Source organism: Piliocolobus tephrosceles, chromosome 20 (assembly GCF_002776525.5).
Source record: "Piliocolobus tephrosceles isolate RC106 chromosome 20, ASM277652v3, whole genome shotgun sequence".
NCBI classification, from domain to species: Eukaryota; Metazoa; Chordata; class Mammalia; order Primates; family Cercopithecidae; genus Piliocolobus; species Piliocolobus tephrosceles.
The window spans coordinates 8,658,853-8,674,295 of record NC_045453.1 but is presented as its reverse complement, the minus strand read 5'-3'; the positions used below and the strand labels follow the sequence as shown (position 1 = coordinate 8,674,295).

Genomic DNA, 15,443 nt, shown 5'->3' with positions numbered 1-15,443 from the left:
CAGGAGGCTGAGGCAGGAGAATCACTTGAACCCAGGAGGCAGAGGTTGCAGTGAGCTGAGATCAAGCCACTGTACTGGGCGACACAGCGAGACTCCATCTCAGAAAACAACAACAACAAAAAAAGCTTTCTTGAAGTCCTTAGACTTCCACAGATTGTTGAGGACTGAGGATGTGCATATGTCTGCGGGCACGCCTTCCCCTCTCTCTAAGTATCTTCTTCTTAGCAATTTTACATATTGGGTTTAGGTTCTGTGGCCAATACAACACTCATCTATTTCCATTCCCTCTTTGACTTCTAACTGCTCAAAAGAGTCCAGAGCAAAGGCAGTGAACACCCATAATCACTGAGCAGGAACTGGGACCAGACCCTGTCTCCTAACCATGGTTCTCAAGACAACCCTAGGCTCCAGAAAGTGCAGACCACTACATCCACTCTCACATTCTATCAGGGAACACCTGGACCTAATTGACAACACCTGCCCTCTTAGGCCAACCCTGCTCCAAAGAGGCAGCCTGGTCCCGTGGGAACCACAGTTTAGGGACTCTGGAGAACCACAGACCTCCATGCAGATCTCAGCTCTACCATCCAAGCGCTTTATAACCTACAGCAGTTTCCCCCTGTGAGCTTAGTTCCTCATCTGCAAAATAAGAATGGGGTTGGGCCGGGCGCGGTGGCTCAAGCCTGTAATCCCAGCACGTTGGGAGGCCGAGACGGGTGGATCACGAGGTCAGGAGATCGAGACCATCCTGGCTAACACGGTGAAACCCCGTCTCTACTAAAAAATACAAAAAACTAGCCGGGTGAGTTGGCAGGCGCCTGTAGTCCCAGCTACTTGGGAGGCTGAGGCAGGAGAATGGCGTAAACCCGGGAGGCGGAGCTTGCAGTGAGCTGAGATCCGGCCACTGCACTCCAGCCCAGGCGACAGAGCGAGACTCCGCCTCAAAAAAAAAAAGAATGGGGTTAATGGCAATAACCTTTCCATGTTTGAGTAAAGACTAAATATGATAAGATACGGAAATAACCTAGCACAGGGCCTGTCACAGACCAAGGGATACCACCAAGTCACCCTAAAAGGGAAGCACAGCACATTGACAACCTTTTTTTTTCTTTTTTTGTTTGGAGACGAGTCTCACTCTGTTGCCCAGGCTAGAGTGCAGTATAGCGCTATCTCGGCTCACTGCAACTTCCGCCTCCTAAGTTCAAGTGATTCTCCTGTCTCAGCCTCCTGAGTAGCTAGGACTACAGGTATGTGTCACCACCCCTGGCTAATTTTCGTATTTTTAGTAGAAATTAGGTTTCACCATGTTGGCCAGGCTGGTCTCCAACTCCTGACCTCAGGTGATCCACTGCCCTGGCCCCACAAAGTGCTGGGATTACAGGCATGAGCCACTGTGCCTGGCCATTGATATCTTTAAAGGCTATCTAGGCAAAAAAAAAAAAAAAGGGGGGGGGGGGCGAGAAGCACAATCCCTCTTCCCCCAGAAGAAGAAAACAGCCAAGTTAGCACCTGCATGTGTGGGCCTAAATCTTCCTTTTCTCTTTCTACAAAGCTGTTCACATAGTATCAACCTCCCCACATTTCAAATGTAGAATCAGTTACAGCATGAAGAAAAAAAAAAATAAGAGCTGCTTCAGCCAGAGACTCTAGAAACAAGATCATTTCCATAGCATCTCCTGTTATAAATGCAGACTTCAGTCACTGCCCCAGAGACTGAACTGGCGGGGTGGGTAGGGGACATGACCCAAAAATATGCATAGTTTTTAGGAAGAAGGAACTGATTTACCTGCTCATTCAAATTAAAGAACCACAGATCAACAGAAAGGAACAATTCCCCATTTTGTCATAAATGCTAACCTAAAAAGTAGTTTCCTTAAAGAAAATCACTTACAGAGCAGAGTTGTACACTACTGGGAGCAGAAAGCCCTGACAGACAATTGACTCTGCTATTCCCCCTGTGAAAAAAAGGGGAGCTTCGGGAGGCTGAGACAGGTGGATCATTTGAGGTCAGGAGTTCCAGACCAGCCTGGCCAATATGGTGAAACTTCGTCTCTACTAAAAACGCAAAATTTAAAGCAGCAGCTTCATTGCTGCAGTTCTATCTTCACCTTCAGGACGTTTCCCTTGGTCAAAAACAAACTAAGTCATCTCCAAGTTCGAAGCATTCAGCAAACAATGATGGCAGAGCCACCAGAAACGTACACCTGATTTTCATGACAAATATGGTAATACTGTATTAGCTAGTGGAGCCACTTTCTGTATTGCTCTATGGACATATGTAACAACACAAATCAGAATAGAATGGAGCCTGTCCCCTGTTGGCAGAGTCACCCCCCAAAATGGAGAGAACAGTAATCACACCAGCTGGTGTAATAATGAATTGTTCAAACAACAGCTCATAATTGATGCCAAGTTAAAGCACTTGTACCCATTAAGATATGCCATTACTGAAGAAATAAAGTACATTTGAAACCTTAAATACATATAAATTAGCCAAGTGTGGTGTGGCGTGTGCCTGTAGTCCCAGCTGCTCAGGAGGCTGAGGCAGAAGAATTGCTTGAACCCAGGAGGCAGAGATTGCGGTGAGCAGAGATTGCGCCATTGCACTCCAGCCTGGGCAACAGAGCAAGATTCTGTCACAAACAAAAAAAAAAAAGGGAGGGGGAAGCTAAGCAGCCCCAGCAAAGAGGTGAGGTCAGCTCACCAGAGATGGCTTCCAAACAAAGATTCCCTGAAAGTAGAAACCCATCTTTTACTGTCTTTTACAACAACATAGACTGAGAGTCTAACAAGACTACCAACTGCCAGTGCCTTCACACTAAATAATGCTTAATCTCCACTGCTGAAGAACCATTCCAAGTGAAAAAAGCTAAATAATATGGCATTAAATGCCCTATTTTCCAAGTGCTAACAGACTCCCTTAAGAAACTAAAGTTGTTATTTAGTTCTGATTCAATCATGCCAGACTCCTCAGTGCCAGCAGCTGCCACTTCCACTCTGGCTAGAGTCCCCACCCACCAGCCAGATCAACAATCAGCCTTAGCAAAACATCCAAGGAGATTAAGAATGGCAAGAAAATCACACCAAGCCTTCTAAACATAAATCTACAAGGCGTGACTTCACTATATCCCCTGCCTCCTCCTGGCAGCACCAACAAGACATAAGTGACATTTACAGGAAATAAACATGCTGCCTTGCCAGCAGAGCTGCTCCTCACAGAGCCATTAAGCTGGTGGTCACTGCTACGGATGAACCTGAGGCACAGCAGAAAAGACCAGGGAAAGAGAGAAAAGAGAGACTAGCATTGTCGCTCCCAATCCCACAAGTAATCCCACAGTGAATCGTGATGAAGCAGAAACTGATCATTAGCACTAATCCAAACCTAACATTTTTGAAATAATTATTTCAAAGGGTTTCTGACCCATCCCACACACAAACACAAAACCTTATAGAGACAGGTGCCTACCATGATTAACCTGCACCATCCTGCCCTGCCTCCTCCTGGTAGCTCTATTTCAGCACCTACTTCATTCTACCTTGAAGCAGGTCTTCTTTTGTTTTACTCCATGATGCCAAGCTCTGGGCTCTGTAGGTATTAGATCTAAACAGTAGATTACTAAGCCTTCATTGCCTCCACCAACACATCTTCCCACCCCTCTTAGAGGCATTAATTATCTTCATCTCCAAATCAGACATAGATCTGAGCTCCTACAAAGGCTAGCTTTCCTTCACAATCTGGGTGGCCAATAGTACCACCCGGCCTGTCCCACTAACTTCCTGTTTCAGGATTACCCCTCTCCCATATCCTCTCCTCCCTCTTCCAGTTAGTCCCAAAAACCAGTCAGTGTGTCAGCATAATACAGAACTCCAGACCCGAGAACCTCAGGAAAACAGGTTTTGGCAGAAATTTCCACTAATTTTCATGTCCTTCAATTAATTAAATTTCACTGGACAGAATATGGAGCCTCAGAAACAATATATTAGCATTGCAAATGACCATTTTAGGAACTACCATAGCCTCGAGACTCTCCCTTCTATAATTTTAGCTTATGGAGGAAGCACAACTGAAAATACTTTTTTTTTTTTTTAAAGAGACAATCTCATTCTGCTGCCCAGGCTGGAGTACAATGACACTCTCATAGCCTGCTGCAGCCTCAAACTCCTGGGCTCAAAGGATCTTCCCACCTCAGCCATGCGAGTAGCTAGGACTACAGGAACATGCCACCACCCTCATCTAATTTTTTCATAGTGAGATGAGGTCTCACTGTGTTGCCCAGGCTGGTCTCAAATTCCTGGCCTCAACTGATCCTCCCACCACAGCCTCCCAAACTGCTGGGATTACAGGCACCAGCCATGGTGTTTGGCCTGAAAAATACTTCTCTAAAAAGTTGCGGCTGGATATGGTAGCTCACACCTATAATCCCAACACTTTGGGAGGCTGAGGTGGGTAGATCACATGAGACCAGCCTGGGCAACCGAGCAAAACCCCGTCTCTACTAAAGATACAAAATTTAGCTGACCATGGTGTACATCGGTAATCCCAGCTACTCAGGAGGCTGAGGCAGGAGAACTGCTTGAACCCAGGAGATGGAGGCTGCAGTGAGCTGAGCTGGCACCACTGCACTCCAGCCTGGGCAACACAGCAAGACTCTGTCTCAAAAAAGAACAAGAAAAAAAAATCATTCTCAGACAAAACTTGGTCAGCCTGAGGCCCAGCAGTTAGCAGAATATTAATAAATACCTGAATAACTTCATCAAACGAAAATTCAGACTGGCCTAAGAGTCAACCCTACAGTGGCATCAAGAGGCCTGACTTCCCTAAACATTCACTTCAGAGATCATGGAGACCACACATACCCTGGTGGAATGTGCTTACAATGGTATCACTGGGACCTAGACTCTGTTCTCCAGGTGCCAGGATTCTGACCATATATATTATCCTCAAAACTCTTTGCCTGCCCTTTTACTAGCAAAATGAGCCTCTATTAGTCAAGTTTCCCATTCTGTCTCTTCACACGTTCAGCTCTGGCAAAAGAAACCCAACTCAGTGCTCTAACTTCCGGCATCCCAGTTTCCACTAGCCAACTCCAATGTTACAGACCACCTCAATCACCTTGCATCAAGAAAGCACATTTTTTTAAAGTTTGTTAGTGTTCATTTAATTTCTAGGCTATTCACAAATATTCAGGGCTATCTCATCAATTATATTAGGAACTCCTAGATAGCAAGTACCTGCATACTTCCAGGAAGAGTGACAGATGAACTGTGACTGTTTTAGAAAACAATGACTGAAAATTAGGGGGTAAAAAGTCAAACTACCTTTTTTGTCCAGTTTTCTTTACACTTATAATTTCTTCCCAACTCCTGACATAGTGATTAACTTGAATAAAGCAGATACCTAGGCAGTAAAGAAATACTGAAAATATACTATCAAGCTCTAACATTACAAACATCCCCCCCGCCGCCACCACCTAAGTCATGAGTAAAAACAACTACAACTCAAATGCCTTACCATCCTTGTTAACAGCAGTGACTTTGGCCGGGTAAAAACGACAATCAGACCAGCAAGCAAGGACCTGCTCATTTATTTGAAATTCCTAAAAAACATAAAAAAAAATCCTGTTACCAACCTAATTTCACAAGACATATACTGTACCAGATCTCATAAAAGAGGCTGGGATTGATAAGAGAGTGAGAAAGGAAAGTAGCTATTGGGATGGAGGAAGATATTTCTGTTGTTCAACACCAGGAGTTGCTATAATTTCTGTGTCATTTGTCCTCACTGAAAGTTAATGTTTTCAGGGCAGCAGAGTTGGAGATGGGGCCTATGAGAGGTGTTTGGGTCATGGTGGCAAATCCCTCATGAACAGATTAATGCTGTCTCACAGGAGTGACTTCTCGCTCTCCTGGGAATGGATTCATTCCCAAGAAAGCAAGTTGTCATAAAGCAAGGCTCCTCCTCCTGTTTGGTCCCTCTCTTCACACTTGTCTCCCTCTTTGACCTTCCACCATGTATGACGCAGCATGAAAGCCAATGCTAGAAGACAGTACCATGCACTTGTACTTCCCAGCCTGCAGAATTGTGAGCTAAACAAACCTCTTTTCTTTATAAATTACCTAGTCTCAGATATTCTATTATAGCAACACAAAAAAGACTAAGACAAGAGTCAAAACAAAAGGGCTGGGACACAAGACCTCAATAAGCCCAAGAGGTCTGGGCAGCCCAGCACTGATGATAATTCCACCCTAATCAACATACATTCTGAAAATGAGTCTAAGAGGCCAGGACTACTAGGATATACATCCAGTATGGGAGTTAGAAGATTATGAGGCTACTTCATACTCAGGGAAGCAGCATGTAATGCCACCTACACTTCTAAAGGGACTTTAGACAAGGAAAGCAACCATTCACCTTTAATATTTTATACACTTTTCCCAGCACACAGTTTGCACTGATAAATTTTGTACAATGGGCCAGGCACAGTGGCTCACACCTGTAATCCCAGCACTCTGGGAGGTCAAGGTGGGCGGATCACCTGAGATCAGCAGGTAGAGAACAGCCTGGCCAACATGGTGAAATCCCTTCTCTACTAAAAATACAAAAATTAGCCAGTGTGGTGGCAGCTGCCTGTAATCCCAGCTTCTCAGAAGGCTGAGGTAGGAGAATCACTTGAACCCAGGAGGTGGAGGTTGCAGTGAGCTGAGATCATGCCATTGCACTCCAGGCTGGGTGACACAGTGAGACTCTGTCTCAAAAAAAAAAAAAAAAAAAACAAATTGTAGAATGAACACTGAAAAGTAAAATGGAACAATACTGAATAATCCTTAATTGGGAAAAAGAAAAAAAAAGGCCAGCAAGAGTTCAAGTTCTCTAATAGGGTTAAAATAGAAAATAAGCCAGACACAGTGGCTTGTGCCTGTAATCCTAGCACTTTGGGAGGCTGGGGCAGGTGGATCACCTGAGGTCAGGAGTCTGGCCAACATGATGAAATCCCACCTCCACTAAAAATACAAAAATTAGCCAGGTGTGGTTGGATGAACCTGTAGTCCCAGCTACTCAGAAGGCTAAGACTCGAGAATCGCTTGAACCTGGAAGACAGAGGTTGCAGTGAGCCAAGATCATGCCACTGCACTCCATCCAGCCTTGGCAATAGAGTGAGACTGTCTCAAAAAAAAAAAAAAAAAAAAGATAAGAAAAAGAAAATAGAAGGCAGGGCTGAGTCAGATCTAAAAGTGGCAGGACCATTATAGATGTCTCAATGCCTGTTTAAAAACCTTAAAACTGGCCAGGCACAAGGGCACGTGCCTAAAATCCCAGGACTTTGGGAGGTACGAAGGATCTTCCTTCTTTGGCAGAAAAATCCCTTAAGGCCAGGAGTTCAAGACCAGCCTGGGCAACATAATAAGACCTTGTCTCTACAAAAAAAAAAATTTTTTAATTAGCCAGGCACAGTGGTACATGCCTATAGTCCCAGGTACTCAGGAGGCTGAGGAAGGAGGATTGCTTGAGCCCAAGAGGTCAAGGCTACATTGAGCAAAGACTGCACCACTGCACTACAGACTGGGCGACAGAGCAAGAAAACGTCTCTTTAAAAAAACAAAAAAACAGGCCGGGCGCAGTGGCTCACACCTGTAATCCTAGCACTTTGGGAGGCCGAGGCAGGCAGATCATGAGGTCAGGAGATCAAGACCATCGTAGCTAACAATGAAACCTGTCTCTACTAAAACTACAAAAAATTAGCCAGGTATGGTGGCACGCACCTGTAGTCCCAGCTATTCGGGAGGCTGAGGCAGGGGAATTGCTTGAACCCAGGAGACGGAGGTTGCAGTGAGCTGAGATCGAGCCACTGCACTCCAGCCTGAGCGACAGAGCAAGACTCCGTCTCAAAAACAAACAAACAAAAACATGGCTCTTGAGCTACTTACTCGAGCCCGCTCCCACTCTATGGAGTGTACTTTCATTTCAGTAAATGTGTGCTTTCATTGCTTAAAACAAAACAAAACAAAAAAACCTTAAAACTAATACTTCATACTGCATTTTGAAGTCAGTAAAAGCTCCAGGCATAGAGATAAAATTGAGAAAAATGGAATACAGTCCAAGTCCTTTGAGGGCTTATAAAAAACTTTGTATGACGAGCTTACCCCTATAATCCTAGCACTTTGGGAGACCAAGGTGGGAGGACTGCTTGAGCCCAGGAGTTCAAGACCAGCCTGGGCAACAATGTGAGATGCTGTCCGTATAAAAAAATTTAAAAATTAGCCGGGTGTGGTGGGCCTATGGTCCCAGCTACTCGGGAAGGTGAAGTGGAAAGATCGCTTCAGCCTGAGATTGAGGCTGCAGTGAGCCATGATCGCACCACTGCATTCCAGTCTGGGCAACAGAGCAAGACCCTGTCTCAAAAGAAAAAGAAAGACCTTGCATATGAGACTAGCACAATGCTCTACATGGAATGATCACTTTCTTTTATTTTTGAGATGGAATCTCACTCTGTCACCTGGGCTGGTGTGCAGTGGCGTGATAATCTTGGCTCACTGCAATCTCTGCCTGCTGGGTTCAAGCGATTCTCCTGCCTCAGCCTCCCGAGTAGCTGGGATTACAGGCACCCTCCACTACACCCAGCTAATTTTTCATGTTTTTAGTAGAGGCGGGGTTTCACCATGTTGGCCAGGCTGGTCTCAAACTCCTGATCTTGTGATTCACCCGCCTCCGCCTCCCAAAGTGCTGGGATTATAGGTATGAGCCACCGCGCCTGGCCGGAATGATCACTTAACAAAAGATCAGACAGCTTAACAAAAGATCAGAAGATCTACTATGTGCCAGGCAGTGTTCTAGAAGTTAGGGATACAGTGCTATAAAATTGGTCAGGAGTTTGAGACCAGCCTGGCCAATGTAGCAAAACCCCATATCTACTAAAAATACAAAAATTAGCCATGGTGGGCACCTGTAATCCCAGCTACTAGGGAGGCTGAGGCATGAGAATCGCTTGAACCCAAGAGGTGGAGGTTGCAGTGAGCAGAGATTGCACCACTACACTCCAGCCTGGGCAACGTTGAGCGAGACTCTGTCTCAAAAAACAAACAGACAAACAAACAAAAAAATTGGGATTCTTCAAGAGCCCCAGGTGTCATTGAGATCTCAGGGTTACAACTATAGGCCTAAATAAAAACTGGTCCCCAGCTGCTACTGAACATCAAAGATTGAAACACAAACAGCCCAATGGCTGACCTTGCATACTACAGAACTTCCCAGATTTCTTACTCACAGAAGATCCATCCTCTTCATGTAAGCCCTCTTTCCTCAGCTGTATTTTCTCTAAAGGGCGTAAATAAGGACTGTCCCAGCAGAACCACTCATCATAACGATGGTTCCAGCGCTTGAAATGGATGAGTACTTTTCCTTCCTCGTAGTCAATGTCTTCTATGTGAGCTGGATACCTGAGTCAGAAAAAAAAAAAAAAAAAAAAAAATTGGCATTCCTTTAATACCCACCCCAAATATCCAAATATCCATAATGGTACATTTCCAAACCTATTCCCAAAGGAGAAGGTTACCAGGCCTACCGTTTAGAGACTCCGTGTAATTGGGTCAAATCACAAATTAGGGAGGGTAACAGACCTGAGATCCAAATCCCAACCTGCATATTCCTTATTTTATGAACTATTTTATTTTATTTTATTTTATTTTATTTTATTTTTGAGACAGAGTCTCACTCTGTCACCCTGGCTGGAATGCAGTGGTGTGATCTTGGCTCACTGTAACCTCCTGGGTTCAAGTGACTCTCCTTGCCTCAGCCTTCTGGGTAGCGGAGATTATAGGCGCCTGCCACCATGCCCGGCTAATTTTTGTATGTTTAGTAGAGATGGGGTTTCACCATGTTGACCAGGCTGGTCTCAAACTCCTGGCCTTAGGTGATCTGCACGCCTCAGCCTCCCAAAATGCTGAGATTACAAAGGTGAACCACCATGCCCGGCCAGTTTATAAACTATTAAATTAAACTTTCAGAGCCTGAGTTCCCTCATGTAAAGTGGAAGAAGCACACTGGGTTGTAGTGTGGATTAAACAAGATGACATACACTAAAGACATGAGCACACAAGAGGCAGGAAGAAAACATTTAACAACTAGATCAGATTTTACGTGTGCCAATAAATCAGAATGGCCATGCAACCCAGACTGTATCAGACAGTCTCAATTTTAAGCATTTTGTAAGCAATATAATGGAATACTATGCAGGGGTTTTTTTGTTTGTTTGTTTGAGACAGGGTCTCGCTCTGTCGCTAGGCTGGAGTACAATGGCGCGATCTCCGCTCACTGCAACCTCCATTTCCCTGGTTCAAGAGATTCTCCTGCCTCAGCTTCCCGAGTATCTGGGATTACAGGTGCCTGCCACCACGCCCGGCTAATTTTTGTATTTTTAGTAGACGGGGTTTCACCATGTTGGCCAGGATGGTCTCGATCTCTTGACCTCATGATCTGCCCGCCTCAGCCTCCCAAAGCGCTAGCATTACAGGCATGAGCCACCGCGCCTGGCCTTATACTACACAGTTATTAAAAAGAACAAGATGATTTTATCTGTCAAGATATGGAAAGCTCTTCTAAGATATACAGTTATATGATACAGAACACTGTATATGCTAAGCTATTGCTTTGTTTTATTGATTGATTGATTGATTGAGACAGGGTCTCACTCTGTCACCCAGGCTGACGTGCAGTGGCATGATCTCAGCTCACTGCAACCTCCCTCTCCCCAGCTCAAGTGTCCCTCCAGCCTTAGCCTCCCAAGTAGTTGAAACTACAGGCACACACCACCATACAGGGCTAATTTTTGTATTTATTGTAGAGACGGAGTTCTGTTATGTTGCCCAGGTTGGTCTCAAACTCCTGGGCTCAAGCTATCTGCCCACTTCAGCCTCCCCAAATGCTGGAATTACAGGCATGAGCACCACACCTGACTTATTTTTTTAAAGAAGAGAAAGAAGGATATGTATTCACATATGCTTATATATGCATAAAGTATTTGGAAGGATGCCCAAGAAACAACAAAGGTTGCTTGTGGAAAAGTGTGGCCAGCTCAGTAGATGGTCTCTTTCAACCTCCATTTAACCTTCTTTCTAGACTGAGAGTTGGGAAAATCAACAACTACATTTCCCTGACTTCCTTACAATTGGTGGCCACGGTTGTAAAAACCCTTGGGTTAGTGGCCAGGTCCAGCACAAGGCCTATCAAGCTCCCACATACATGTAAATCATCAGGGTATCTTGTTGAAATGAAGATTCTGATTCAGTATGCCAAGCTCGGGCCTAAGAGCTCTCACAAGCTCCCAGATGTTGTTGCTGCTGCTGCTGCTCTGCAATAGTCAGAGCCTAATGTCTAATCATCAGCTTCATGCATATCAGGCAGCAGTGGTGCAGATGGCAGTGCCAGCAGTGATTTCCTGACCTCCAGATCACAGCTACAATTGTGCGCCTTTCAAGATGATACCCTAAGGGCAGCCTCTTCCAGTGCCACTCTTCCAGCCCTTCCAGCAAAGTAGTACCCAATTCCCTACCTTAAATCCTTTTGTGGTTAAAATACTCAGGCTGGTTTATTTTTCCAGCATTTATTCCTGACACAAGAGAGATATCTGGATAAGAGGCGGGGAGGGGCAAAAATAGGAGGGAGACTTTTTGCAGTATACCTTATAATACTTTTTTATTTCAACTATATAAAGGTACTGCTCATTCCAAAAAATAAATGGTTAAAAATAAATAAAAATATTGTATGGAGTTTTTCTCTGAAAACACTTATATTAATCAAATAGCTATTCGAGACTGACAAAGTTTACATTCTATCCGTATTTTCTCCCTGCAACCTGGTTTGTACCATTTCCTTCCTTTCTTATATCCAGCACCTAGTACAGTGCTGTCCTAATAAACACATGCTACCTAAATGAACAGGCCTGCTTTCTTGTGTCTGTATACTGTGTACTTTTCAGCCCTACACTAGCACCCTCTAAGGCAGTTTGCTTGGCGTTAGTAATGTATCACAGTACTTTGCACATACTAGGTACTCAATAAATGTTTAGCAAATGAATTCCACTCTTCTTATTCTTCCCAAAGGTCATGTATGCTGTCAGTTTTTTAATTTCAACATTCTCAGACTTCAGCAACCTATTCCAATTTCACTCCTCAAGTTCAGGCCCCCATCACTTCATGTGTGTATTCCTCACAGAGGACTGGAAAGGTATGTTTTCCATAATTCCTAATTGCTACTATGCATACCTTAATTGCTCAAAAATATTAACAAAAGACATAAACAGCCCTGGAACTAGTCTTCCTACTCCAATCCAACTGACAGCTGCTATAAATACAAGACATCTTGACAGCAGACTGGCTAATTGTCTGATCTGACAAATGAAATAGTACAACTGTAGGAGACAAGTAAGGATTCCCTAAATCCACTTCTCTCTGCAAAATGGGGAGAAGGATATCAATATGGCAATTATGTATCTCTTACCCTCTCATTCATTCAACCTACCTGAAGCTAGTAAACCTCTCTAAAACAACACAATCTGTCCTAACACATTCCTATTCAAACCACTTTTTTTTTTTGAGATGGAGTCTCGTTCTGTCGCCCAGGCTGGAGTGCAGTGGCCTGATCTCAGCTCACTGCAAGCTCCGCCTCCTGGGTTCACGCCATTCTCCTGCCTCAGCCTCCCAAGTAGCTAGGACCACAGGCGCCCACCATGACGCCTGGCTAATTTTTTTGTATTTTTAGTAAAGACGGGGTTTCACCGTGTTAGCCAGGATGGTCTCGATCTCCTGACCTCGTGATCCGCCCGCCTCGGCCTCCCAAAGTGCTGGGATTACAGGCGTGAGCCACTGCGCCTGGCTTTAAACCACTTTCTTTAATGGTTTACTATCTCTAGCAACAGTTTTCTCACACAGGGTCCTTGGACTAAGGCAGGAAATCTTCTTTACACAGAAATCACTTTTTTTTTTTTTTTTTTTTGAGACAGGGCCTCGCTCTGTTGCCCAGGCTGGAGTACAGTGGTACCACCATGGCACACTACAGCTTTGAACTCCTTACCTCAAGTGATCCCTCACCTCAGCCACCAGAGTCGCTGGGACTGCAGGCTCATACCACCAGGCCCAGCTAATCTTTTGTCATTTTTTTTGTAGAGGTGGAGTCTCACTATGTTGCCCAGGCTGGTCTTGAACACCTGGGCTCAAGTATCCTCCTGCCTCAGCCTCTCAAATTGCTGGGATTACAAGCATAAGCCACCACGCCCCGCTTGAAATCGCATTTTCTTTTACTATTTAAATATACCTTTTAAGTTAAAACGATAACAACTGTTTGTTTTTAATACCCTTCCTAATATTACACGACCTTCAAAAAGAATAAGGCAGCTCTATATATTGATTTTAATTTTTTTAATGTATTGATTTTTAAAGATCTCTAAGAAATGTAGGAGTAAACTCAAGATGTCAAACAGTATTTGAATGCACTACCATTTATGTGGGGGAAGGGAGAGAGCCAATACAGTCATACCTGTTTTTAAATGCGTGGGCTATCTCGGGAAGGAGGATCAAGTAACCCGGTTTGCCTCCTTGAAGGGGAACTGAATAGTTTTAAGCAACTAGAGAGGAAGTATGAGACTCATTTCATTTGCTGTATATCCTTTTGGACATTTTAAATATTGTACCATGAACACATATTAACTATTAAAAGTACATAATTACATACTTATTTTAAATGTACTTATTTGGCAAAATTAAAAGTTGGCAACCTCAGGGCAAATCTTAAATTATTTTGGATATGCACTGGTCGGAAGTCAGGATTCATAGAATCAAGTGTGAACTCCTAGGCCACCAACTCCACTTGCTCTGAAGGGTCTTTGTGTCCTCGACTAATATAAAGTTTCTCCCTCACTCAAAAAAACTTTACTGGGCACACGTATCCCACTCTCTGCAGACCTAAACAAACCCCTCCAAGAGGCTCAATAGTAGCCAAGGGGCAAAATTTTCCAAAGATTAAGTGGTCCTCCCCACTTCCCTAAAGTGTGACAAAGATGCAAGTCATTTATGGTGGTGGGGACCCAATTACATTTCAGAGAAGAGGGAGGCTACAAAAACCATCTTAGAGATCAACCTGGTAAGACTTAGTAGATCACAACTCTGCCTGCCTTGGGGACAGCTTAGCTTCATCAGTCAACAGGAATTTACTAAGTGCTTTTGATCTGACCAGTCAACTCTAGGTCTTGGAAGGGATTATACAAACATGTGTTCTGGCCCCTGCCCTTGAGGAGAACTAGACACATAAATGGATTAGACTTTAAAACTATTAGTTGAACCACACTTAATTGCTGATAATCAACTGCTTTTTACCTACCAAAATAGCAATTTTATCTGGTTCAATCTAAATATTTGGACAACCATAAAGCAGGCTGAAGACGATGAAACAAAGTTAACAAAAGAGATATGAATGGAATTTGTACAGACAGAAAAAGGAAGAGAGAATTTCTACCTTCCATGTGTAACTAAGAGCCATTGATGAGACTCTAGTTTCCAAACTAACATTGCAGCTGGGAGTTACATTTCCAATCAATGGGAATATTAGCCAGAAAGGGGCAGATAATCAAACTAATAACAAAAATTAGCTCTTAGGAGGGGACAGGGATTAGGAATAGCCAAGAGATTTTTGCTTTAGTGTGAATTTTTTTAAAAATTTAGTTAAATATTACTTTATAAGCATAAACTAAGTACTTTTTGGGGTTTTGGGTTTTGTTTTTTGTTTGTTTGTTTTTTGTTTTGTTTTTGAGACAGGGTCTTACTCTGTCACCCAGGATGGAGTACAGTGGTGCAATCTCCACTCACTGCAGCCTCAACCTACCAGGCTCAGGTGATCCACCTCAGCCTCCTGAGTAACTGGGACTACAGGCTCCCGCCACCATGCTTGGCTAAGTTACTTTTTTTGGTATTTTTTCTAGAGACGGGGTTTTGCCATGTTGCTCAGGCTGGTCTCGAATTCTTGGCCTCAAGTGATCGCTGGCCTTGGCCTCTGAAAGTGCTAGGATTACAGGTGTGAGCCACTGCTCCCACCCAAACATAAATACTTTTAAATTAAAAGTTTAAAAAACTTTTTTAAAGACATCAATCGGGGGCCGGGCGCGGTGGCTCAAGCCTGTAATCCCAGCACTTTGGGAGGCTGAGATGGGCGGATCACGAGGTCAGGAGATCGAGACCATCCTGGCTAACACTGTGAAACCCCGTCTCTACTAAAAAAATACAAAAAACTAGCCGGGCGAGGTGGCGGGCGCCTGTAGTTCCAGCTACTCGGGAGGCTGAGGCAGGAGAATGGCGTAAACCCGGGAGGCGGAGCTTGCAGTGAGCAGAGATCCGGCCACTGTACTCCAGCCCGGGCGACAGAGCGAGACTCTGTCTCAAAAAAAAAAAAAAAAAAAAAA

General features: G+C 44.1%; 1 protein-coding gene across 4 annotated transcripts in view; it reads right to left on the bottom strand.

The window, feature by feature from the left end:
- PHF20 (PHD finger protein 20) overlaps positions 1-15,443 on the bottom strand; it is a 190,115-nt gene that overhangs the window by 107,308 nt on the left and 67,364 nt on the right. For 3 of the 4 annotated variants that reach the window (XM_023220550.2, XM_023220549.1, XM_023220551.1), the window contains exons 3-4: positions 9,264-9,435; positions 5,513-5,597 (exon numbers count right to left, since the gene is read on the bottom strand). In XM_023220550.2, coding sequence (XP_023076318.1) covers positions 5,513-5,597; positions 9,264-9,435 — 257 coding nt within the window. Of the gene's footprint in view, positions 1-3,466; positions 3,780-5,512; positions 5,598-9,263; positions 9,436-15,443 lie in introns of those variants that run through there. The other variant, XM_023220553.1, reaches the window with a different exon arrangement.